Consider the following 27,291-nt stretch of genomic DNA (forward strand, 5'->3'; position numbering starts at 1 on the left):
TGTTTCCACAGTCTGACTAGATTACACATAGGTTGCATCTATTTCCCTCAGAAAAGTGGAACTGAGAAAGCTGGAACGAAGGTCCTAAAGACATCTCTGCGAACCAGAAGGCCCCTACTCTTTCCATCTGGCCCTGAGTGCAGCGCAGCCCTGGAGGCTTCTCTCTGGTCCCCCAGCTAGCAACCAGGCTGTACTTATTGGGCAACTTAACTATCTGCTCTGCAGAGATCTGGGCTCTGGTTTCTGACAGTCCTCTCTCAAATGTGATTCCTCTCTATTGCTAGGAAATGATTTCATGTGGCATCCTTTTGCAAACTGCCCAAAAGCCAAAGATAGGACCATCAACTGAGGAAAGACTCATGGCCCCTGATCCCATCCTCTTCCAATTCCATCAATCCAACAAACACTCTACAGCCACTCTTTTAACATAACATAGTTACACTCAGGACATCTACTACACTGTGTCTGAGTGTTAATTAAAAGCCAGAAGCCGCTGGTAAAAACTGCTGTCTCTCAGTCATGCAAGCAGTCAGCAATGATTCATGTCTCAGGCCTCAAAGGGAAAGCTGGACTTCACACTCACCAAATGAGGGATGATGGAAGAGAGCACAAGATGACCAAGAGGAAGGAACAACACTGGAGGAAAACAGAGAAGGAGGGCTCTCACAGACGCTTACTCTCAGCATCAAAAGCTTTCAAAACCACCCATCCAGCACCACATAGCACTCTTCAAATAATTCTCTGCCCATTACACACCTCCCCCGTGTAGACATCATAAGGTTTCAAAAAAACACTAATTTACTGATGTCTCAAACCTAGATACAACTGCCTACCGGCCACCATTCCTACCCTGAATCTTGTAAGGAGCTCGAATCCACAATGAACTTATTTCCAAACCTCTTCCTGATCTTTCCTTCATCTCCTAGACTGAATTAATGGGATCTTATGCCACCAAGCAATAAATGAGGATGGTGGGCCATCCTTGCCTCTTCCATACCCACTTGTTTGCAAAGCCTTGACCACAATGCCTCTCAAATGTCTTTGCATGAATCCCCAACATCTCCACTCTTAGTCCCTCACTTTGCCTAAACTATTCTTAATACTCTCCAATCTGATCTCCCTGCTACCAATCTCAACTTTTCAAATGAGCCTGTTTCGCTCAAGGGAAACAGGAGACTGATTCCCCTGCTTTAAAAGCATTCACTGGCTCCCAAGTACCTATCATACTTATAATAATCACATCAGTAGCACACAAAGATCTTAAGAGAACTTAAATAGGACTTTTCCATATTTTTTGTCTTGTTCACTACCCCATATGCACCAAACTCACCGTACCCAAATATATTGTTCCCTATACATACGGTCTTGTCCTCACCTTATGTGTTTGCAAAAACTGCTTTCTCTACCCAGAATGCTCCATCCTGCCCACAATGGCTATAAGGTAAAGTCATGTTTTGTGACATTTCACCGATGCATCTTCTCAAACCATTAATCACTGTGCTCCCATAGCATTTTGTACATACTTTTTATTTTTTATTGTTTTATTTTAAGCAGGCTCCATGCCCAACATGGGGATAGAACTCACGACCCTGAGACCAAGAGTCGCATGTTCTGACTGAGCCAGCCAGGCACTCCTATACATACTTCTAATATAGCAATTATCCCACTGTGTTCTTGGTTTATATATGTGGCTACTTCTTTAGAATGAACTTCCTGAAGACTAGTATTCAGTTTTATTTCTTTTTCTATCCCTAATACCTCACACAAAACATGTAAATTAATGAAAATTCACAATAGTACAATCTGTACCTCCAAGGGAATTAAAATCTATACAAAAGCCCTAAAGATGAAAAAAAAAAAGTTGGCCAGAGAAATAAAAACACTCTAAAGGCTTCCTTCTCCTGTCTTTTGAGATACTAGCCAGATGAATGCAGTTGTAAACTGGTTAGGAAGGTTGGATCCAAGTAAGTCCCTAGCTATCCAAGTCAGAGTACATCTTAATGTCAGAAACTATGGTCTGGGAAGGGGTACAAAGACTGACACCTCAAGCCTTTGGTCTTTCAGGACAAGTTTGGGTGGAAGATCAAAACTCATTTGTTCTGTCATCTGTTATATCCAGATCAAAGGGTTAATAACAGAATAGATGACTTTTGTTTACATTTTCTCATAGAAATACTAGAAAAGGTAAAGCTGACAAATCAGAAATAAAAGGCTAAGAAGCTAAGATACAGGGTGAATATCCAACGAGATTTTGCTGGAAGCACATAACAGTTATGGGGTTTTTCTCTGGGTACTTGTTTCTATAAAAACTCTCCTACTGAACCTTCACATACTGCTGGGGTGGAAATGTACAATGATATAGCTACTTTAGAAAACAATTTGACAATTTCTTAAAAGTTCAACATAAATCAGACATATGACCCAGCAATTCCACTGTTAAGTGCCTACCCAAGAGAGCCGAAAATGCACATGCAATGAGATACACAGATATCCACACAGCATTGTTCCTAACGGCCAAAGATCAGGAACAACCCAAACATCCATCAAATGGTGAGTGGCTAAACAAAATGTGGTCCATCTATACAAGGGAATAGTGTTCAGCCATAAAAATGAAATTCTGATATATGCTATAACAAGGATGAACTTTGAAAACCTTACACTATGTAAGAAGCCAGTCACAAAGACCATGCATTATATAATTCCACTTATATGAAATGTCCAGAAAAGGCAAATCTATCAAGAAAGAAACAGATACAGGGCACCTGGGTGGCTCCGTCGGTTGAGCGTCTGACTTCGGCTCAGGTCATGATCTCATGGTTTGTGAGTTCGAGCCCAACATCAGGCTTGCTGCTGTCAGCCTGTCGGTGCAGACCCTACTTTGTTTGGATCCTCTGTCCCCCTCTCTCTGCCCCTCTCCTGCTTACACTCTCCCCCCAAAATAAGTATAAAGAAAGAAAGAAAGAAAGAAGGAAGGAAGGAAGGAAGGAAGGAAGGAAGGAAGGAAGGAAGGAAGGAAGGAAAGAAAGAAAGAAAGAAAGAAAGAAAGAAAGAAAGAAAGAAAGAAAGAAAGAAAAAAACTAGATCTGTTGTTGAGCTGGGGGTAGGTGTGGGGATTAACTGTAAAGGGATATAAAAAAATCTTATGGGGGGATAAAAAACGTTCTAAAAGCGTATTATAGTAATGGCTGCATAATTGGTAAATTGATTAATTTTTGACATCTATTTATTCTTGAGAGAAAGACTGAGTGTGAGCAGGGGAGGGGCAGAGAGAGACAGAGACACAGAATCTGAAGCAGGATCCAGGCTCTGAGCCAAAGTCGGCTGCTTAGAGCCACCCAGGCACCCCACAACTTGGTGAATTTATTAAAAGTCACTGAATTGTAAAACTAAATTTTATGGTAGGTATGTTTTACCTCAATAAAGTTGTTTGTTTAAGCCCTTCCACAGTCTTGTGCTTCTTGGCCATGACAAGTTAACTGTTAATGAACTATCCCTCTTACTGTAAACAACCAAAACACTAGGCAAAATACATGAAAAAACAGTTGCCATGCATTGGACATTAGGCAGCACTGGATTACCATACCAGAAACAAGGGACAAAAGAAGGTATGCCCTGAGTATCCTGGCTTTCCTTGTGTACCAGACCCCAGAGCAGGGAGGAAAACCTAAGCATAGCATAGCATGCTGGTCTCATGAGCTGAGGAGATAAGACTGCAGCTTGAAGTGTCTGAGATGAGCTATAAACTAACAACTGCCAGAGCTCACAGAAGACTGGAAAACATCTGAGCTTCTACCAGTCGGAGTGAAGAGACCTTGGTGTGAACCTAAGGCATTCAGTGAAGATCCAAGAAAGACCACCTCTTGGATACTGGCAGTCATCCCAAGAGAAAAGACTACTCTGGACCCAACCTACCAAAAATTAACAACAAACTTCTGAAGAATCAAACTGATCTTTAACTGCCTGCCAAGAATAAAGCCTATCAGTCTTTCATAGACAATAAAACTCTGAAACTCAATGATGTAACAAGCACAATGTCCAGTGCTCAAACGAAAATTACTCGATGCACGGGAAGCAGGAAAATTTTAATCAGATAATCACAGGAAGTCAGTCACTAGAAACATGCCCAGAAATAAAAGTGAAGCTAAACATTACGAACATTCAAGGATCTAAAGGAAAACAAAGAGCAAAGAAACTGATACTATTAAAAATAACGAAACCGAAATTTTAGAGCTGAAAAATATAATTGAAATAAAAAAATCTATTTCCATATTTGATGAAAAATATCAATCCACAGATCCAAATGGCTAAAAAAAACAGAGAGGTTAAACAAAGAAGACAACACCAAGGTACATCACAATCAAATTCTTAAAAACCAATTTTAATGAGAAGATTAAGACTTTTCTCCATGCAGACAGAAAGGAGGAAAGAAATATCATATTTGGGGGAACAAAGAGAAGTACATCCTTCTTATTAGAAACAACTGTAAATAGGGGCACCTGGGTGGCTCAGTTGGTTGGGTGTCCGACTTCAGCTCAGGTCATGACCTCACAGTTTGTGAGTTCGAGCCCTGCATCAGGCTCTGTGCTGACAGCTCAGAGCCTGGAGCCTGCATCAGATTCTGTGTCTCCCTCTCTCTCTCTGACCCTGCCCCCCCACTCACACTGTCTCTTGAGAATAAACATTAAAAAAAAATAAAAGAAAAACTGTAAATAAGGAAAAAATGGAATAACATCTTTTAAGTGTTGAAAGGGAAAATAAAATATCAACTTAGAATTCTATATCCAGTGAAAATATCCTTCAAAAATAAAGGTAAGAAGGAGTCTGGCAGCTTCTCACAAAATTGAACATACTCTTATGATCCAACAATCATGATTCTGGATATTTACCCAAATGAGGAGAAAATTTATGCCCACAAAAAACTTGCACAAACTTGGAAGCAACCAAGATGTCTTTCAGTAGCTAGTTAATGTATACACGAACTGTGGTTAATCCAGACAATGAAATATTTAGTGCTACAAAGAAGTGAGCTAGCAAGCCACGAAAAGATCTGAAGGAACCTTAAATATATAATGCTAACTAAATGAAGCCAATCTGAAAAGGCAACACACTACATGAGCCCAGCTATATGACATTCTGTAAAAACCCAAACTACACACACAGTAAAAAGATCACTGGTTGTCAGGGATAGTGATAAGGGACATGGACAAGGAGGGTAGGATGAACAGGGGGAGCACAGAGGATTTTTAGGGCAGTAAAACTATCCTGTATGATACTATAATGGTGGATACATACCATTATACATTTCTCAAACCCACAGAGTGTACAACACCAAGAATCCTAATGCAAACTATAGACTTTGGGTGGCAATGATAGGTCATTGTAGGTTCACTGACTGTAATAAATGGACTGCTCTGGCAGGCTATTGATAGTGGGTGAAGCTGTGCATGTGTGGTGACAGGGTTATAGAGAAACTCTGTGCACTTCCCACCCAATTTTGACGTGAACCTAAAACTGCTCTAAAAAATAAAGTCTGTTAAAAAGAAAAAAAAAAAAAAAAAGGACAAGAACACTTTTCAGACAAAAACTGAGAGAATTCATGACCATTAGACCTGAAATACTAGAAATATTAAAGGAAACTCTTCAGTCTAAAGGAAAATGATTCCAGAAAGAGCCCAAATCTCCATGAAAGAATAAAATTTGCCAGAACTGGTAACCATGTGGGTAAATATAAGACTTTGCTCCCAAGTTTAAAAAATTTAACATGTAATGAACTGTTGAAAGCAAAAACGTAACAATATATTCTGGGGTTCATAGCATATGACAGGATAAAAAGAATGTATGGTAAGAGTACAATGGACAGGAGGGGGCAAAATATAAGTAGGTTCTTACAATTATAGATAGATACAATGGTATTTGGCATGAGACTATAAGGAGATAAATATTCATATTGTAAACCACAGACCAGCAGTTCTTAAACTTTTAGGTCTCAGGATTCCTTTTTTGCTCTTCAAATGTTTTTTAAATGTTTATTTTGAGAGAGAGAGAGTACATGTGCACACGAACAAGGTAGGGGCAGAGAGAGACAGAGAGAGAGAGAGAGAGAGAGAGAGAGAGAGAGAGAGAGAGAGAGGGAGGGAGGGAGGGAGGGAGGGAGGGAGGGAGGGAGAATATCCCAAGCAGGCTCCACACTATCAGCATAGAGCCTGATGCAGGGCTTGATCCCACGAATCGGGAGATCACTACCTGAGCCAAAATCAAGAGTTGGACGCTTAACTGACTGAGTCACCCAGGCACCCCTGCTCTTCAAAGAGCTTTTGCTCATATGGATTCTATCTATCCAAATTTACCATTATTAGAAATTAAATGTAAACAAAAAATATTAATTTTGAAACAGCATCAACAAACCTATCATATGTGAATATAATTTTTTTTTGTGAAAAGGTAACTTTCTTTTCCAAAACTAAAGAAATTATTAAGAGTGGCACAGTTTTATATATTAGAAATCTCTTTAATGTCAGGCTTACAGAAGACAGCTGGATTCTCATTTCCTTCACATTTAATCATGTCATGTACCCTTTGGAAAATTCCATGGTATACTTATGAATGAATGAGAGTGACAAAGGAATATGATGTTTTAGTATTACTATGAAAACAGTTTTGACCTCATGGCTCCCTTGAAAGGGTCTTCAAGTCCCTAGGGGTCCCCGCACTACACTCTGATAACCACTCCTTACAGAAACTACTAAAAAGTTAAATAAGGAAGAATGGATAGTAAGCCAATAGAAAAAGATAAAATGAAGTATTTTGGGGGAAAATGTAAATTTATCCAAAAAGAAAGAAAAAAACACACAGAAGACAGATGAAAAAAATAGAAAAAAAATGAGGGGGTAGATCTTAAACCCAACGTTACTGACACATTTACTAAATATTAACAGATTAAACACACCAATTAAAAGGCAGAGACTGTCAGAGTCATGGGTAATGAAAAGGTAATGGGTAATAAAACCATCCATAAGAGTCTGAATTGCTTTGCATCAGTGCTTACAAATTCCTCTATTTGCAGCCTCATTCTGAATTTTAGGGCCTATGACATAAGCCTTAAGACATAAACACTGTAGAAATCAATGAGCTACTCATCTACTCCCCTGATAGATTCATTTCATAAATATTTTATTAAGTACCTCTATGTCATAAACTGAATAAACATCCTTCTTTTGTTCTTGATAGGTAAAGAACCTAAAGCCAAAATCTGTACAATACCTTTCTAAATATTTAACTTGAAAAAAATTCGCATATAGTTTATTTTTTCTCTGTGAGTAGATTCTGAAAAATCTCTGAAGAACAGCTCTCATACATGGCCAAAAGTGCCCTCCACTAAGTAACGTAAACGTTCCTAAAGTCAGGCGGTTTGCCCCATCACTGCCAACACAGAGATTTCCCATATGTAGATGGCAGCTTCTGCTGCAGGTGGTCAGCCTTCTCCCAGCTTCCACGGGTCCACAGCACTTGAGTGGATTTCACAAGTACTCTCTTCTACCTTCTATGATAACTGACCAAAACAATGCCAAAATCTTGCTCATTATTCATACTTAAAGATCATCAAAATCATTTAAAAAAATTTTTATGTTTATATTTTTGAGAGAAAGAGAGAGGGAGAGAGAGAGAGCATGCAGGTGAGGGGCAGAGAGAGAGAACAGAGGATTCGAAGTGGGCTATGTGCCAAGAGCAGAGAACCCTACGCAGGGTTCAAAGTCACAAAGTGAGATCATGACCTAAGCTGAAGTCGGACACTTAACCAACTGAGCCACCCAGGCGTCCCCAAGATCAATTTTCTTAAGAGCTGAAGGTGACTCAGCTACTGGCTATATAGAAACTAATCTGACAGATTCTATATGTGAATCACTGGCTGAAAATCCAGGACAGTTAACACAGGAGTCTCAGTGATCTCCCCATGATCAGGTAAGCTATTTGGGTGGTAGGGACTCAGGTCACACCACTATCATCCCTTACCCTTACCCAAAGCATGGTGCTTTATGAGGACTCCTCCAACAATCATTGAGCTGTTCTTAAAAGAAGTTCCAGATTTGACTCTGACTTGTTTACACATAGAGAGGAGAATCAGAGATTATAATAAATTTGACACCATGATCTGAGCCACAGAATCTAGCTATACCTAAAGCCAATACCACTCTTGACTTTCAAGTTATACAAGCCAATGTCTTTTTTTTTTTTTAATGTTTGTTTATTTTTGAGGGAGAGAGACAGAGCGTGAGTGGGGGAGGGGCAGAGAGAGAGGGAGACAGAGAATCCAAAGCAGGCTCCAGGCTCTGCACTATCAGCACAGAGCCCGATGTGGGTCTCGAACCACGAGACCACGACCTGAGCCGAAGTCGGACACTTAACTGACTGAGTCACCCAGGCACCCCCAATATGTCTCTTTTTATGTTTATGCTGGTTTCAGCTACATTTTTGTTATTTACAGTTGAAAGCAAACATCTGCAAATACAAAGGTGTAATATTAAATGTGCTGCAAACAATAAAGTGTTTTATGTGCGAGAATAAGGGAGAAAAAGTTTAGACAAAAGCAAATAGCCACAGAAAAAGTTTTCCTTTCTTCTGAATTACATGGCTAGAATGTTTCAAGCTGGTTATCAAAGGTGTCATTTACATAAAATCAAACATTAGGTATAAAACCTCCTCAAATTGATTTTTATCTTCTGCTCAGATAGAAATGGTACAACTATTTCATGAACAGGTCAAATGTACTCAAAAAACTGAAGATATAAGCATTGTTTTGGTTTGACTAAGATTCTATTTAGGAGAAAAGACACCTCTAATCTTCAACTATTTGTCCACAGCAAGAACTACACTTGGCAGCCTAATTACATTGTGCACCCAGATTATTATGATTTGAATTCCAAGAGAGTTATTTATGTATTTGTACTTTGGTAAAGAAGAATGATGGAAATATTTCTCTCCTATTTTCTCTGAAAATTGACATCTTTAAATTTCCATTAGAAGTCTCACCATGTAACATCTCTGAGGCAATTAAGAGCTAGGAGGAATGTTTCCTCTTTATAATTTCCCACTTTATAATTTCTCATCTTTACATAAGCACCAACCCCCATCCCAACATATAGGAGCATAGCTATACAGGAGAGTTATTTCTGAATTAAACACTGGATTTAGATTTGCTTTTGCAGACCCCTGAATGGACTCCTTGTTGTCTGTTGTTCAACATTCCTGAAATAATTTAATGATATAATTGAAACAAATGTCAGGAGGCTAGCCTTTAAGAAATGCTAGAGAAAGGCTACACTATGTGGGTTGATTGGAGAAAATTCTGGTACTCTTACAAATACACATTACAGTGGAAGTCCTTCAGTCAAACACCTCTCTGCTACAATGCAAATATGCTGATTTCTTAGCTTTCCTAGTCTGTCCCCCTAAACCAAATGAAGCACACCTTGGAGAATGTAACACACACTCATACACTCACGTATTAAAAAATAACAGTATATAGTTAAAGTATCTTATTCTTTCAGAAGCCTATTACCAGGTTTCAAAATATATTAAAAACACATAGAGTTCTTTCTGATCTCTTATTAGTGGCGTTAAAGTCAAGCAATCTCTTTTAATAGTGCTAATGAGTAGTGTGGTACAGTTATTTGAAAACAGCAACTATTTTTCCCTCTCTTATCACTGACATTTTAGAAGAGCACCAAGAACACTCTTCCATTAGACAGTGGAAATCCCACCACCTTAGTCATTCCCAAGTAGAATTTCACCTTGGGAATCATCTCTATTATCTCGCTACACAATGAAAACAAAAATCATAATTTTTAGTTGGTTTAAACTCCTAAGTAGAGACCCTGTGAGAAAACACTTCTCTGCTGCCATAGAAAGTTCCTTAATCACAGTCAAGTTATATCTACCATACTCCAACCGATTTCCTGGCTGAGGTCTGGCCCTTCAAATTTCATACAGGCTTTCACGATGTAAGCATGCAGTAAGAGCTTCATATTTACAATTCACGAAAGGGATATATGATACGCATCCCTATACACCCCACCTGTGGACTGAGTATTCTCTTCCAACTTTCAAATCTGATCAAACTAAAAGTCTGTTATTTTGCCTTCTATTAATAGCAACAAAAAAGTATTAATTCTAATCCTAACTTTGAACTCACACTCCGGTATGTTCAGACAGATGATAAAGTAGAACAGTTTTCCACTAAAACCTGAATATCATGTTAATTTAGGGCCTTGAAGCTTTTCTGGGATTCAGTGTACATATTTACTATAACTAATCCAGGGCAGGAGTTGAGAACCCACAGCCTTGCCTAGAACGTGTTACTCACTTTCTCTCCATGTTATCAGATACAATCTGATAAACAGACTCCCCAAGTGGTATGTATACAGTGAGCTTTTGCAATTATACTTCTCCTACAGTCAAACAGTATTCTACACTAGGCCAAAACACTGAATCATAATTAATGGCTAAGGTGCAAAAAGTAAGGTCTCTTGACATGCTTTATAAACTTGGTCTCAGAGCTCAGCTGTATTCCTACACCAGGGATCTCTTCTCAAACTTTGTTTATTTTTCAAAGGATATAACTAAGAGCTAGCTACAGACGTCTGCAAAGAGGGAGGTGTTGTGGTTTTTTGTTTGTGGTGTGTTAGCTTCTGGATACTTTAAATGGCAGTTGCCTAACAATCCTGGGCATATTCCTAAATGATTCAAGAAAATGTGACAATACCACAGTTACAGTGATGTGGTTAAGTGACTCCAGTGATTCATTCGAAATTTAGCAGGCTCCACGTGGACTTAACTGAAATGCTTGGTTTTTTGGAGAATGGCAAATATATGCTGAAGGAAGGAAAATGCTTCTCCCAAGTGAATAAAATGACAGAAAGTACATTGTTTCCACTTTGATTCTTTCACTCCAACCTCCTTCCTTTTTGCCCTCTTCCCTCTCTCTTCCCTCTCCACTGACTTAACTAGTTAAGTGCCTCTTCTCATTAAAAAAATTTTTTGAATACTATTCAGATCTTAGGACACAGAAATATGGTCTTTGATTTCACTGAAGACACCTTACTCCAGGAGATAGTGGGTCTTATTATAAGCGGACAGGGAAAAAAATGGTTATAATTCAGTCACTGTGTATTTCATTTACTTGACCTCTAATCCTAATTACTGTTTTGTCAGAGGGAGAGATCAGGGATAAGCTCTTTTTTGCCTTGTTTCTAAAATAATATTTCCATAGTAAAATATTTGTCCCAAATCTTAAAAAAAAAAAAAAAAAAAAAGTGTGTGTGTTGGGGGGAGGTGGTGGAGGATACTCCTTTGGTGAGGTTGTAAACAGTTAACTTTTTCCCAGAACTATGAATCCCAAAATGGCAGGACATTGAAACACACCATCTATGTAAAATTTCAGTCAATGAGCTAAAACATTTAAAATGAGACACAGTGCATCAAAAAAGGATGCAGCAGATCTACAAGGAAAGAGCTAAGACAGACATATTTTTTAAGGTTTTATTTTTAAGTAATCTCTACACTTAACACGGGGCTCGAACTCACAACCCCAAGATCAAGAGTTGCATGCTCCAACTGACCCAGCCAGTACCCCAAATTGCTAAGAAATACTAAAGGAAGTTACAATAGAATATAAATACTATGATTCTATTTGTGTGTTTAAAATGAAAAGTAAGGAGCACCTGGGCTTAACCATTCAGCTAAGCGCCTCTTTTTTTAAAAAAATATTTTAATGTTTATTTTACTATTGAGAGACAGAGCAAGACAGAGCATGAGCATGGGAGGGGCAGACAGAGGAAGAGACACAGAATTTGAAGCAGGCTCCAGGCTCTGAGCTGTCAGCACAGAGCCCGACGCAGGGCTTAAACCCACCAACTGCGAGATCATGACCTGAGCCGAAGTCAGATGCCCAACCAACTGAGCCACCCAGGCGCCCCAAGCGTCTGACTCTTTAAATTTCCGCTTAGGTCATGTTCTCACGGCATGTGGGAATGAGCCCGATGGATGTCTGCGCTGACACGCGGAGCCTGCTTGGGATCCTCTCTCTCGCTCTCTCTGCCCCACCCCTGCTCATGCGCTCACTCTCTCTCAAAATAAATAAACTTTTAAAAACAAACAAGCAAACAAACAAATAAAACGAAAAGAAAGAAAAACACTTGTGTGTGTACATTTCCCAGAAGGGTCTGGAAGAACACACACCAAAGTAAAGTTTCACAACCTTGGCATTATTAACATTTTGGGCCAGTTCTTTGTTGTGGGGGACTGTCCTGTGCACTGTAAGATGTTTGGTGACTTCCCTTGTCTGTAGCATTCCTTCAGTTTTAACAACCAAAAATGTCTCTAAATATTATCAAATGTCCTCGAGGGAGCAAAATTACTCCAGGTTTGAGAACTCCTGTACTAGTTAACAGTATTTATCTCCAGAAAGGGATGATAGAGCAGCTGGAAAGAAATTAAGGGCTTGTATTTTTTGCTTTACATACCATACTGCTGTACTGTTTGGATGTCCTAGGCCTCTCAAGCATTTACTACATGTGTTAATTCTCCAGAACAATAAGGAAAATAGAATCACAAGACCACATGGCTATTGGCCCAGCAAGATGACAGGATACAGACTCCCAGATGATCCGGAAACATGTGTAAGCCATACTCACCTTCATGGGGTTTTCATCATACGTTGGGGTCCCCAGGTCCATCTCAGCTTCATGCTCAAGGCTGGCATCATCTCCTGGGCTTTCCCAAGTAGGAGGATCCCACTGAGTCTGCCTAGAAGAAGGTAAGAACAGCCATGCTATCGTGGCCAGAAAACAGAGAACTCTGGCACAGGCATCTCTGCTCATATACACATAAAATACAACATTTGTAATGAGACATAGAGGAAGTCTGCTTCATAAGATAGAAACATTCTTTTGCTATCTTCCCAGCAGCAGTGATTCTATCCCACAGACATACATCGTTTAGCCCACTGTATTTCTCTAGCCAGTGAGGTGGCGATGTTTGCCTTGTCGAAGAGAGTAGTAAAACCAAAACATCCTGTCTGTTTCTCACTTGGCTCTTAATGTTCTGAAAATAGGATTCAGCAAAACCTAAAAAGTACATGGAGTCAGTGCTTGCCTATACCTCCCCTCTACAGGTGAAGAGATCAACAGCAACTGTACCCAGCATGTACTTGGAGCAAATAAAATAAATCACAACACACTCCTCACAATCCTTGGTCACATGAGAAAATGGTTCCTTGCTTTGGGAGCCTTCTTGTCTGTGGTTGTGCCCCTTTGCTTCAATGACTCATAGCATGGAAAAAACTTCAAGTCAAAAACTTATGCCCTTGGTCCCAAATATTCTCAACTGACTGCAAGAAGAAGGGTTCTACCATGTTAACTCATTCATTGCATGCTATAGTTGTTTTGCAAATAAGAAAGCATTGTAGTTTTTTTGTTGTTGTTTTTTTTACAGCTAGATCTGTGAGGTAACAACTGGAAGTAAGGAAATTCAATCCAGGAGTCTGAAGTCAGCTGTCACAGGGAATGCTATAAGGAGAATCCCTTAAAATGTCAAAAGCCTCAGAGAACTAGCAACGTATCTGGTGGGTCAATCCTGCCTTTGCAGTCTTGTGCTTTCCTACCACACCAAACTTTTGTCAGAAACGTTAGAGGCACTTGAAAAACCATAAAAGAAAATATTTGTATGAAATTTTTTAAACTTGTAAGACATTACAAACAAAAACATTTGCAATAACCTTGATAAAGGGATCTAATAATAATGACAGAAAATGGGTACATGCCCCAAACAAGCAAATCACAAAAGATGTAAACGGCCAACAATAAAGATGGTTCAACAATAAAAGAACTGGAAATGAAAATAAGATGTCTCACCAATTACACTTACAAGATTGAAAGAAATTACGTGAAGAAAAAGGCACTATTGTACACTTTTTGTGGGAGTCTACAATGGTACAGTTTTTTTCATGGTAAGCTGACAATAATTATCAATTTAAAATGTCTATCTTTTTGACCGACAATTCTACCTCTAGAAATCTACCCAAAGAAGGTAAGATTAGTATCTACAAGGATGTCCAGGGTTAGAGTTATATATAAAATCGTGAAAATCCATCAATTAGGGTGGGTTAAATAAAATTTTATATAGCCATACAAAAGAACAGGAGTTGGCAAACTTTTTTTTCTATAAATGATCACAGAGTAAATATTTTTGACTTTGTGGGTCACATGGTCTCTGCCACAACTATTCTACTCTGCCACTATATTGTGAAAGCAGCCATAAACAACTCCTAAATAAATGGGAGTGGCTGTGTTCCCCCCAAAACTTCATTTGCAAATACCAGTGGCCTATGGGCATAGTTTGCTGATCCCTCAAAGTACAAGCATGCACTAAAAACAGTGTAGTTCTATATTAATTGATAACGTTCTATACAGATTGGTAGAAAGATTATAAAAGACGTATCCCAACAACTCACATAAGATTATATACCAATGAGTGTGTACACACACACACACACACACACACACACACACACAGAAATTACATATATTCACATAAAGCTATCTTTTGTCTAAAAGACATATGTATTTTTTAAACTTCTAAGAAAAAGATAAATTGAGCTTTCTATAAACAGCAAGGGTCACCAAACTATGGCTCACGGACCAAAACTGACCTATTGCCTATTTTTGTAAATGAAGTTTTATTGGGCAGACATGACCATTCATTATGTATGGTCTATGGCTGTTTGCACAACAATGGCAGAACTAAGTAATTGTGTTTGGCTGGCAAAGCCTAAAACATCATTTGACCTTTTACAGAAAAGGTTTGCCCAGGACCCTCAATACCCACAACGTTAGATCAAGTCATTATCTTTTTATTTATTTATTTATTTTATAAACTCTTTAATTTTCCGCAAAAGAGTCTTGTAGATTAAAAATATATCAAAATTTATCTATCTAAAAAGGCATAACATAACATTTAGGACGTGATTCTGGAAATCTAGCAGCCCTCAAGCATAGTGAACACCAGCCAATGACATCAAGCCAATAATCATAAATCTCCCCTTATGATGGCAGCTTCTTTGACCAACTGAAACTGATTTGGGGATGCCCACACAGCCTTTCTTACCTTGTGATCACGTGGTAGTAATAAATCTTCCCTTCTGGATCTCGGGCTGTCTTCCAGTTGGGAGGTAAGACAATGGTTTTTGGTTTGGGAGGAGAGGGGGGTGGCAGATCCAGAAGATTATTTGTCACTACCATTTCAGGCTAAAAAGAAACACACACACAAACTCTTCATCAGTGACATCTCAACAAGGACAAAGTAGCCTACTTAAGCAATATGTAAAAACATACCTCTATCTCTATCTTTTAAAAAAAAGATAAAAAAAGGTTCAATCTGGGAAATGATCAGAGACAGAGTATATAAACAGCTTTAGGGATCTATCAGAAAATTGACAGTTGGCTCCAAGTTCACCATCCAACATACCACATTTAAAAATATTCAGCAGCTCACTATCCAGAGCAGTATCTTTCAACCTTAAAAAAAAGAATAAAATAGAAAATGCTAGGAGCGCCTGGGTGGCTCAGTCAGTTAAGTGTCCAACTTCAGCTCAGGTCATGATCTTGCGGTTTGTGAATTCGAGCCCCATGTCGGGCTCTGTGCTAACAGCTCAGAGCCTGGAGTCTGCTTTGGATTCTGTGTCTCCCCCTCTCTCTTTGCCCCTCCCTGCTCAAGGTCTGTATCTTTCAAAAATAAACAGGGGCGCCTGGGTGGCTCAGTCAGTTAAGCACCCGACTTCAGCTCAGGTCATGAACTCGCGGTATGTGAGTTCGAGCCCCACGTCGGGCTCTGTGCTGACAGCTCAGAGCCTGGAGCCTGCTTCAGATTCTGTGTCTCCTTCTCTCTCTGTCCCCCCCTGCTCATGCTCTGTCTCTCTGCCTCAAAAATAAATAAAAACATTAAAAAAAATTAAAAACAAAAATAAACAAACGTAAAAAATTAAAAACAAAACAAAACAATGCTAAATGGCATATACCAACTTCTGGATCCTGATTAGCTGAATTAGCTTTAGATGTATCTTTTTTAAAGAAAAAAGCTGAAAAGCAGTATGACAGAATGTTACCACTTAACCCTTATCTATTTTTCTGTACGTTTTAAACTGCATATTTATAAAAATTTAACGTCACATTTTGAAAAACATGAAAACCTCACAATCCCTGTCTAGGGACTGAACTGTATCCCCCAAATTCCTACGTTGGAGCTCTAACTCCCAACGTGACTATATTTGGAGATAGGGCCTTTAAAGAGGCAATGAAGATTAAATGAGGTCAAAAGGGTAGTTTCCTCATAAGAGGAAAAGACACATTAGGGAATGTAAATATATAGGGAGACGGCAGCCATGTGCAAGGCAAGGAGAAGCCTTAGAACCAAACCTCACCAACACCTTGATGGTATAGACTTCCAGACTCTAGAGCAGTGAGAAAATCAATTTCTGTTAAACCTCTTGGTTTGTGGTATCTTGTTATAAGAGATCTAGCAGACTAATAATAAATTACTATAAGAATATATGCCCTTAATTCTCATTCTGTGTAAGCCAATTAATATAGAATACTTTTTCCAGCTTTACCTCTGCTTAAGCAGTCAAAGAGGAACCGGAGATCCCAGGCTCAGATAAAATGGGACCACTTTTAAGCAAACACAGGTCTTTGAGCATCACTGTTTTATGCATACCACTAATCCTACTTCATGTAGCTGCTTTTTTTGGTGTCCTACTTCAGTTCTACCTGTAGTCTTCCTTCCAGCCTATAAAGTGACCTCTTTGTCCTAAGCTTCTGTGTCACCTAAGAATACTTCGAATCATTCAGAACTTATTACTAATCCTTCCCACACTTGGGAATGATTCTTTCCCTCCTCAAACTATCTGCACCTTATGTGACACTAATCTCTACTTTTAGTATTATTCATTGTGATCCTCAACTCTCTTATTGGAATGTCAGCTTCTAAGGATAGGAATGGAGTCTTAGGTTTGTATTCAAAATTCCTAGGGCCCAACTCCTAGCAAGCCCTCAAATACCTGCTGTAAGAGCACACTGTCTCATCTCCCAACTGTTCCACATGTAGTCTTTATACTCCATCCCCACTAACTGTACTACCTGTCTAAAGCCGCCATCACTTACCGGACTGCTGCAGGAACCTTCTCTGGAGCTGTCGCAACTCCAAAGTGCTAATGTGATCAAGTTATTCTGTTCAGCTTTTCAACGGCTTCCAATGCCAGCCATTTCCCACTTCATCAAGATTTCACCACATCCTTCTCCATATGTTACAGAATACCAAACGTTTCTCTTACTACATATTGTACAGCATGTACAGTGAAGTAGTTCACTTCTGTACTCCTAGTCCACGGGTCTGATATAGTATCATATTCCAGTACTCCATAAAATACAAATAGCTACTCTATAAAATTGTTACTTTAGCAATTCATAGCAAAGTATAAAAATACAAAGTCGGTTTAAATTATAAATAAAAAGGATATCGGGAGCAAAATATGTATCAATCAACATGGGGGTAAAATCTAGAGAACTTTTTTTTTTTAATGATTGAGTAATGCTTCCTCAGAGACGCAAGCCCTTGAGTGAAATTGGGGACCAAAGTTAAAGAAAAAAAAAACAAAACCAAGTGAAAGAAACAAAAATAAAAACCTAAACCAAAAGTAGACCTTCTAAAGATAAGGTACACAGCTAAGGAGTATTTTATCACCTGAAGGGTTTCTTACCGGCTGTAAGGGCTGAGGCTGCCCTGGTGTGACTATCGCAGTCACGGCTGCAGCTGGCTGTACGACCACGCCTTGCGGATGAGCTGTGAAAATCTGCTGTCCTTGGATGTACTGAAGACTTGGTTGGGCATAACTCTAAAGATAAAATGAAGAAATTCATAATTTATACTCTTCTGGCTCTAATAAAGCAGTAACTGTCTTCTCAGTTGGCATTCTCTTATTGGAATCCATGAATTTTAACTTTTAGTAAAGAGTATTTCGATACAAATGTGTAAAACAATCCTTTATTTCAAACACAGAAGTTTCTTTTTTTAGTAATTCCCTAGTCATTTACTTACTTTGGTTTTACCATTAAAATACAAAAAACAAAAAAACAGAAAAGGCTGGGGGGAGGTGGGGAGGCTCCTAAGAGCTGTCCAACTCTTTAGCCTCCAGGGAGACCACAGTAATAACAACTGAAGTGCTGCACCTAGTATATCCAAGACAGCTCCACAGGGCTCTTTTCAGAAAGCCTTTTTACTACCAACTCCTAAAAACTAACAGGTTGTTCTGACTGGAAAAGGTCAAAGAGAGTGAGTGATTCATAGCAGAGGAAGTAAGACAGTGATCTAATTACAACTCCCTCTGAGAGGAAGGAGGGTCTCTCTGTCTGAGAAAGACAGCAGAATTCATTCTAGATAAAATTCTTACCACACACTGATTTATACAGTGCCTCATGACGCTTAGAAAGCCCTTTCACGTATATAATCTCATTTAGTCCTGACTACCATCAGAGGTGAGGATCTCCCCCACCTGGAGTCACATAAGAAATTAAGGACCACGGCTAGGACTTAAACTTACTCTGGAATTAGTTCTCAGCACTAGAAACACTCTTAAAGAAGAGGTGACAACAAGCCCTGAAACACAACCCTGTTGTCTCAAGAGGTGATGACTACCAAGAAGGTGAACAGAGATAGATGCAGCCTGTACTTGAGGACAGATTTTGATCCTAGGGACTGAGATTCCACCACATAAAATAATTTCAGAAGTACTAACTGGTAAGTGCTCAAAATATAAAATACAATCATTCCAAATGATACCAGTAAAGACCCAAAGAGTCCGATTAGGTCAATGGAACTACCAAGGAGATTTCTGGATAAGTACCGAGAGGGCACAGAGAAAAAGAGGAAGAATACAACCCAGCTGACCCTTGAACATGTGGATTTGAACTACACAGGGCCACTTATAACAGATTTTCTACAGTATAGTACTGTAAATGTGTTTTCCTTATGATTTTCTTAATGTTCTTTTTCTCTAGCTGACTTTAAGAATACAGAATATAAAACATGTAGCATACAAAATACCGGTTCACCAACTGCTTATGTTATTGGTAAGGTAACAGTAGTGAAGTTTTGGGGGAGTTAAAAGTCATATGCAGATTTTTGACTGAGGAGAGAGGTTTGGCACTCTTAACCCCTACATAGTACAAAGGTCAAGAGTACTTGATTCATTATTCTGGAACAGCTTAATCTACACAGAACAAAAACCCACACTCAATGGTCAAAGCAGAATTATTATCAGAATAGTATCACAAAATAGAAATGTTTTCATCTCTAGGTATTTGGATATAAGATGGGAAATCTGTGCAACATCAAAGATTTTGTAGAAACAAATTTTACTTCCCCACCTAATTCCAGTTTCAAAGACTGAAATGTGGTTGAACCCAAAAGGCTTTTTAACACTGATGCATCTACACCCAGACAATACTGAATAAGAGGTCAGTACAAAAAGAGATATTAGCAAAAAAGATGGTAAAATAGTGTTCAAGAAATTTAAAAATGGGGCCCCTAGGTGCCTCAGTCAGTTAGTTGAGAGTCCAACTTTGGCTTAGGTCATGATCTCATGGTTCGTGACGTCAGGCTCTGTGCTGACAGCTGGGAGCCTGCAGCCTGCTTCGGATACCGTGTCTCCCTATCTCTCTGCCCCTCCTCCGTTCATTCTCTGTCTCTCTCTTTCAAAAATAAACATTTAAAAAATTAAAAAAAAAAAAGAAATTTAAAAGTATAATCTCAGAGGTGAAGTATAAATAATTCTTATAACGTTCAATTTCAACTTTGCTAAAAATAAGCTATAAAACAAAACATATCTAACTGGGGTCTAGTCTATGATCTAGTGTATGATCTGGAAAGTGAATCTGTAATGGCCCTGATGCCCGAAGGAAGCATCCTGAAGAGTGGATACAACAGGCAAGTTATTGTGCATGTAGGGAGTTAATATAAATGTGCTGGTATATCTGATTGAGTAAAAACAGTTTCTGGGAGGCTGAAGAAGACAGTAAACTGATAAACATGTTATCTCCATAGTGATCAGGAGATTAAGCACCCAAATCTACAACAGAAAGATGCTAATATTTTGGAGGCTAAAAATTCTTTTGACTCTCAGTTAAACTTTGTGCATGGAGAATTTGACAAGATCAGAGCTAATAAGTAAGGCTCATCTAAAGGATTTGATGACTGGAGTTTTAAAGCTATAGTCTCCTTGAAATGAAGACTCTGGCTCCAAATGCTGGCTGTGAGGTAACTTCTGACCTGAAATGGCATTATCCAGCTTGAGCCCTCTATTTACCAGATGAGGTAATTTACCAGATGAGAAATTTCCAGACAAATTTCACCTGTTTCTAACATGCAAAGATATATTTAAAGGATAATAATTTATCACCAGGAAGGAATGTGACACATACTGGAAATAACTTCCAAAGGAAATGCCAAAAATATCTGAACAACATCAGCCTTGCTGGACTAAAAACAAAAAAAAAAGTCACCCAAGATAGCAGTAATCATTTAGAGGTACAGTGTTTAAAACTCAGACTGTCAAAAAGAAAGAAAACGGGGCACCTGGGTGACTCAGTCAGTTGAGCGTCTGACTCTTGATTTTGGCTCAGGTCATGATCTCACGGTTCGTGGGATCAGGCCCCATGCTGGCTCTGTGCTGTCAAACACGGAGCCTGCTTGGGATTCTCCCTCTTCCTCTCTCTCTCTCTCTGCCCCTGGCCTCCACCTCTCAAAATAAATAAGCTTAAAAAAAAAAAAAAAAAAAAGAAAAGAAAGAAGAAAGAAAGAAAGAAAGATGAACATTCTTCAGGGTTCTATTAAATTATCTATCCAAACCAGCTGATAATCACATGGCAATGCCAAAACTAACAATAGTAATAAAAAAGGGAAACTGGCTTGCAATTCCACTTAAGTTAGTATGGAAGATGTACATACTTGTGAGATGTATCTAAATAGCATATGCCTATCAAGTCTCTCTTTTGCTGGGGGGAAATCTGTAGGAGATTGGCTCTCCCCTTCAAGAGACCTGAAATTACATGAAAGCTAATTTCTCAAACATAAATACAGTCTAGAAATAGCTTTAAAATGGGACTTCTAATGGGAATTAGAAGAGAAATCTAAGGAGGTCCAAAATGTTATAGAAAACATAATTATTCTGCCCCTACTTCCAGAGGGGGGAAAAATCACTATTACTTTATATCTGAGTCACTTCACTTTATAATGTGAAAATTATAGTCTTAGGACTCAATTTTTTGAGATGTGATTTAGTATAACTTTGTAAGAATAGGTCACTTAGTAATGTCACAAAACCACTACAAATCAGGTGGCCTCAGCTGAAGTTGAGTTTTTACATTTGATAAGCAATTGTGGCAAAAAATGAAAGTCACCTTCTGATAACATATCTGCTCCAAATGTGAAAGATACTGCATATGTGTACACATACACACACACACAAATTTATATCACACCACATCACATACTACTTCACTGTCAAAGTTATCATATCTTGCAAATTCTTAGTAGCCCATCATGGTATGGTCAATACTACACTTGAACACCACAGACCTCAAGGTCTCCTTCTACTGGAGGTTAGACCAGATATCAGATAGATGACTTTGACTAGGAGCATTTCACACTCCACAAATGTCAATACTCTGTCGACATCATTAAGGTAACTATAATTAAACTTTCAAGGTAAATGGTGCTTTAATTCTGTCATTATTAATATCCATTATCTCATGCAAACCTCAACCATGCTGAGGCATTCTGCTCATCTCATAGATAAGAAAACTAAAACTGAAGTGGCACCTGGGTGGCTCAGTCAATCGAGCATCTGACTTCAGCTCAGGTCATGATCTCATGGTTCGTGAGTTTGAGCCCCACATTGGGCTCTCTGCTGTCAGTGCAGGGCCCACCTCGGATCCTCTGTCCCCCTCTCTCTCTGCCCCTCCCTCGCTCATGCTCTCTCTCAAAAATGGACATTAAAAAAAAAAAAAAAACTTTAACTGAAGAATATAAGCTAAGCACCTGTCCCCAAGACACACATTAAATGATGGACAGGGACTCAAAACACATAAACAATAACAAAATGCTCTACATTTCTCATAACCTAAAGCCCAACATCATCTCTGATAACTAATCTCACAGAGAAGTAAAGGACAATTTGGACTATCTGAGTCCATTCATCTGCCACCTAATACACACAAAATAGATTAGGGAGCCAACAAATGACTCCTTGGTAGGAACAAAATGGAAAACTGTAAGCAAGCAAAATTGTGATGCTTGAGTCTTAAGGCTATGACTAAAACTTACAGAAAATCTTTTGCTCCATGGGATAGAAAAAATAGATTACTTTTTATAAGAATGGCCAAATGACCAGTGAAATCTCTCCTGGAGAGTCTTCAATAAATATCTTCCACTGCTATTGCTTAGGCTCTGAAACCTAGGTTAAGAACATACTTCAGGAATAGAAATGGGAGAGAAGTAGACCATGTTTCTTATATCTGATACACATTCTCAGGGAAAAAACTCAAAATAAATGGTTTGGTCCAAGAAAGAATGTGGCAAGACAGCAGAAGTTAGAACCTAAGAAATTTGTTTAAGATACTTAAAACACACACACACACACACACACACACACAGATACAAAGTAATTTGGAAAAATGGTTAAGAATCATGTTAAGTAGAAACCCATGGGAAAAAGTTTCAAGTCTTCAAAATTACAAATACATAAAATATAGATATAAGCATGTGGCTCAAGAGATCATACAAAATGAATGTAGTTAGTATACTTAAGATTTTAGGAATTCAAGCTGGATACTTTGCCATGGCCTTACAAACTAAATTTTGATGCAGCTTCATCACAAAAATACTAACAGAAGTAACTGATCAGTACTAGGTAATGTGTGCAGGAAGTATCCCTGACAGTCTCTCTCATCCACGATAATTCACCTTTAAGGAGCGATATGGAGTGATGTGACGGACATCAGAATGTGGTGAGGATGATGCTTTAGATATATTTTTTGTTTAAGCTTAAAATGTATTGCTGGGTTCTATAGAAAAGAAGCTTGATTAAAAAACATAAAAATACACCTTGAAAAACAAATTCAGTATACTCAGCTTTTAAATTTAACATTATATTTACTACCATAGTAAATATCCTTAGGTTCACTCTGGCAAACTTCATGACAATAAAATGTAGGGGATATAAAATAATACACACGCTGGGTCTAAGAAAAGGGCAAGCCACCTCCTGACTCAATTACCATGACCAGAGGGTTTTCCGTTTGTGAGCATATCAAAGAATAAACTGTATATTATTCACTGTCTATAAGCAAAAAGGAGAGGAGTAACCCATAAGTCTCTCCCTGACTACTTGACTTTGCGGGAAGTCAGCTGGAATGTGGTAAGCAGCCCTATTAAGAGGTTCATGTGATGGTAAGAAACTGAGGCCAGTTAACAACCACGTGAGTGAGCTTGAAAGTCAATCTTCCTTCCTCTTCCTAACCTTCGATGACTACAACCTTGGTTAACAGCCAGGCTGTTTTAATGAAAGACTCTGAGCCTGAACCACCCAGCCAGTCAAGCTGCTTCTGAATTCCTGCCCTACAAAAACTAAGAAATAATAATTACTAGTTGTCTCAAGCTGCTAAGTTTCGGAGTAACTTGTCACACAACAATAAGTAACTAATATATACACAATTCATCAATATATAAGTGAGCAATGGCAGGTTTCCCCTTCACAACAGATTTAATATCCTATAAACAGACTGTAAGACAAGAGAGGTTCCAAAATTAGTTACCTGCACAATTGGTGGAGTTGTCTGTGAATAGGGTGATGTCACACCATAGACAGCTGGACAAGTCTGTCCTTGATAATATATGGTTGCTTGAGACTGTGCAGGAGAATACTGCTGGGGGACACTGACAGACTGTTGGTTTGAATCCCAAACACCATAATTCTGTCCCTGAACTGGGCCTGGGGCTGGCACTGGCAAGACGGTGACGCTGGAGTCTTGGTGTACCACACCATCACTTTGGGCCACATACTGTGAACTGGAAACTTCCACAGGGGCTGCCACATGTGGCACCACTGGTACAGGTGGAGGGGCAGCAAGGGGTTCTGTAGAATGTCCCACCAAGGGCTGAGAATGATCATAAGGAGCAGGAGAACACACGGGGTCCATGCTAGGTGTGGGGAGGAGCACCTTTCCAGCATTAGGGTTGCTGGGATCCACATAAGCCTGCATGGGATAACCTGGTGGGTAGCCAGCAAAGGGGTGATGAGGGGCATTGTAGCCCAGAGAGTCATAGGGCAGTGGAGATGTCATTCCCAGGTTCTGCATCTGCTGCTGTTGTTTCTGAGCCTCCCGCTGAGCCACCTCTTGCTCAAACAACTTCCGGCGCTCCTCTGTAGAAAGTTTATTGCGGTCTTTAATTCGTACTTTCTTCTTAGAAGTTGGTGTATCGTATCTAGAAAGAAAATAGTAAGAGCATCACAAACTTTTTTCCCTAAATCAAGGGCATAATCAAAGCACTAATAAATGTTATGTCCCTCAATACTCAACCATTAACCACACCAACTCCAATTTGGCATTGGTTAAAAATCAGTCAAAATTACTTAAGGAGTCTTGCAGATAGTAGAGAATCCCAAAGAATCATTTAGATGAAAATAATAACTTTACTTTTATTCTCAGTTTCTAGAACATCAAATTAAAGATACATATAATATTCTAAACAGATTCTTCTTTACAGTTGGGGACACTTCTGGATCTACAAATTCGGACATTAAAACAAAGTACACTAGTAAGAGCTACAGAATTTGATGTACGTCTGACCACATACATTTATGATAAATATCAACAAAGGATAGTTGAATGAAAGATGATAATGCACACATAAAAATATGGGGAGCTCTATTCAGATACTCTTCTCTGTGCAGGATCAAGGATAATGTCTTACTGCTGAGCTTAATGCCCTGTGCTGGTTCTGACAAGGCCCACTGGAAACCATCAGCTCTAACATTCAAAAGAAAAAAACTGAGGGCTTAAAAGATTCTGCTGCCAAGGTTTATGGAGTGAATCAAACTTATGAGAAAGTGCTCTTGGCAAAAATTAAAAACTGACAACTAACTTCAAGAGGTTTCACTGCACAGAAACATCTAAGACCATCTTCATGGACAAGGGCATAACATTTATCCAAACAACAAAAAAACAAATGGTCTAAAACCTCCATACTGACAATTTCCTTTAAAATGTTAATGGTATGGTAGTATCCTTAGTTGCTGGGCAGAAACAAATGCAAATTAGTCTACAGAACAAAGCACCTTAAGCCCAGGCCTCAGTGAATTCCCACAGATCAAATTCTAAGGAACATGAGGAGTTCATTAGAAAATAAAATCATCATTTTATATAATTACAAAATTATACACGTATATATATAAACAAACGAGAGGACAAGACCCACAAAAACTACTAGTACTGGAATGATCCAATACAAACTGAAGAGACATTTAGTATGTTTAATGAATATCAAAGAGGCAATCAAAAATATCACTAAGGAATAGGAACATAAAAAACTATCAGGTAGATTTGAAAAAGAACTCCATGAAACATCTAGAAATGAAACAGAGTGGAAATTAAAACTCAATTATCATATGAAATTGAGCATGCACATACCTGACAATCTGACAAGTCTGGTCATTTACCCAAGAGACACTATTGCACATGTACATCAAAATTAGATAATAGCACTATACATAACTGAAGAAGCTTTACAACAAAATGTTACACAAAGCAGTGAAAATGAATAAACTGACACATGCAATTATGGGTAAATCTTAGCAATACACTATCAGGTGAAAACAAAGTACCCCCAAATTAAATGCAGAATGGCAGCCTTTTCATAAAGTTAAAAACCAACATATTATTTAAAAACACGTATTAGACAACATAAAACTGTATTTTAAAAAAGGAAAGCCAGGGTATAATGAACACAGGATGCAAGATGATATCATCTCAAGCAGTAAAGGCAAGGGACAGTATAGGAAGAAATGGCTTAGCCAGATTTATACAGTGGTTAAGATCACAGCACAAAAGCATTATAATATATGGAGAAGAAGTCTATGCACAGAAATGTGTCATGAACCAAGAAATAATCCAACATTCAATCCAATGTCCCTAAGATCCATGCCATGGTATGGTTAAGTAAGAGATCAGATCTGAAGAGAATTAGTAATGTGGAAGATGATCTTCAAATTCAAAAAGTTAAATGAATTTCAACCAGTTAAAATAAAAAGAAACCCTAAACAGAGGGTAGTGATACTGCAGAACACCAAACACAAAGAGGACTCGTAAAAGCAGACCAAGAGAAAAGCCAGATTACTTAAAGAACAACAATTAGACCAATAAAGTTTCATTAACAACAAGGGAAGTTAGAAGACTGAAGAATAACAGTTTCAAAGTGTCGAGAAAAACTTGTTAACTAAGCAAAACTTCCTTTTTTTTTTTTCAACGTTTATTTATTTTTGGGACAGAGAGAGACAGAGCATGAACGGGGGAGGGGCAGAGAGAGAGGGAGACACAGAGTCGGAAACAGGCTCCAGGCTCTGAGCCATCAGCCCAGAGCCCGACGCGGGGCTCGAACTCACGGACCGCGAGATTGTGACCTGGCTGAAGTCGGACGCTTAACCGACTGCGCCACCCAGGCGCCCCAAAACTTCCTTTTAAAAATGAGAGTCAATGTTCACATAAAGACTCATACATATACAAGTCTTCTAATATTCTATTTTTTTTTTAACGTTTATTTATTATTGAGAGACAGACACAGAGCGTGAGCAGGGGAGGAGCAGAGAGCGGCGGGAGACACAGAATCTGAAGCAGGCTTCAGGCTCTGAGCGGACAGCACAGAGCCTGATGCAGGGCTTGAACTCACGAACCGTGAGATCAACGACCTGAGCCGAAGTCAGACGCTTAACGGACTAGGCCACCCAGGCACCCCCTAGTCTGGTAATATTCTTAACAGCCATCTGGAAACAATCCAAATGCCTATCAACTAATGAATTTGTTAAACAAGCTATGTTGTACCTATCCAATAGACTACCCACTCATCAATAAAAGGAACTACTGAGACATAACAACATGAATGGATTTCAAATGCAATCTGCTAAGTGAAAGA

The 27,291-nt window shown here is 38.8% G+C and overlaps 1 protein-coding gene across 2 annotated transcripts in view; it reads right to left on the reverse strand.

Moving 5' to 3' along the window:
- SETD2 (SET domain containing 2, histone lysine methyltransferase) overlaps positions 1-27,291 on the reverse strand; it is a 125,525-nt gene that overhangs the window by 6,450 nt on the left and 91,784 nt on the right. The window contains exons 15-18 of one of the 2 annotated variants that reach the window (XM_047095299.1): positions 23,919-24,588; positions 17,807-17,941; positions 15,160-15,299; positions 12,690-12,801 (exon numbers count right to left, since the gene is read on the reverse strand). In XM_047095299.1, the coding sequence (XP_046951255.1) occupies positions 12,690-12,801; positions 15,160-15,299; positions 17,807-17,941; positions 23,919-24,588 (1,057 nt within the window). Of the gene's footprint in view, positions 1-12,689; positions 12,802-15,159; positions 15,300-17,806; positions 17,942-23,918; positions 24,589-27,291 lie in introns of those variants that run through there. The other variant, XR_006965015.1, reaches the window with a different exon arrangement.

Source organism: Lynx rufus, unplaced genomic scaffold, assembly GCF_022079265.1.
Source record: "Lynx rufus isolate CCGP_SWC_20201006 ecotype Redwood Valley unplaced genomic scaffold, mLynRuf1.p SCAF_4, whole genome shotgun sequence".
Classification (NCBI taxonomy): domain Eukaryota; kingdom Metazoa; phylum Chordata; class Mammalia; order Carnivora; family Felidae; genus Lynx; species Lynx rufus.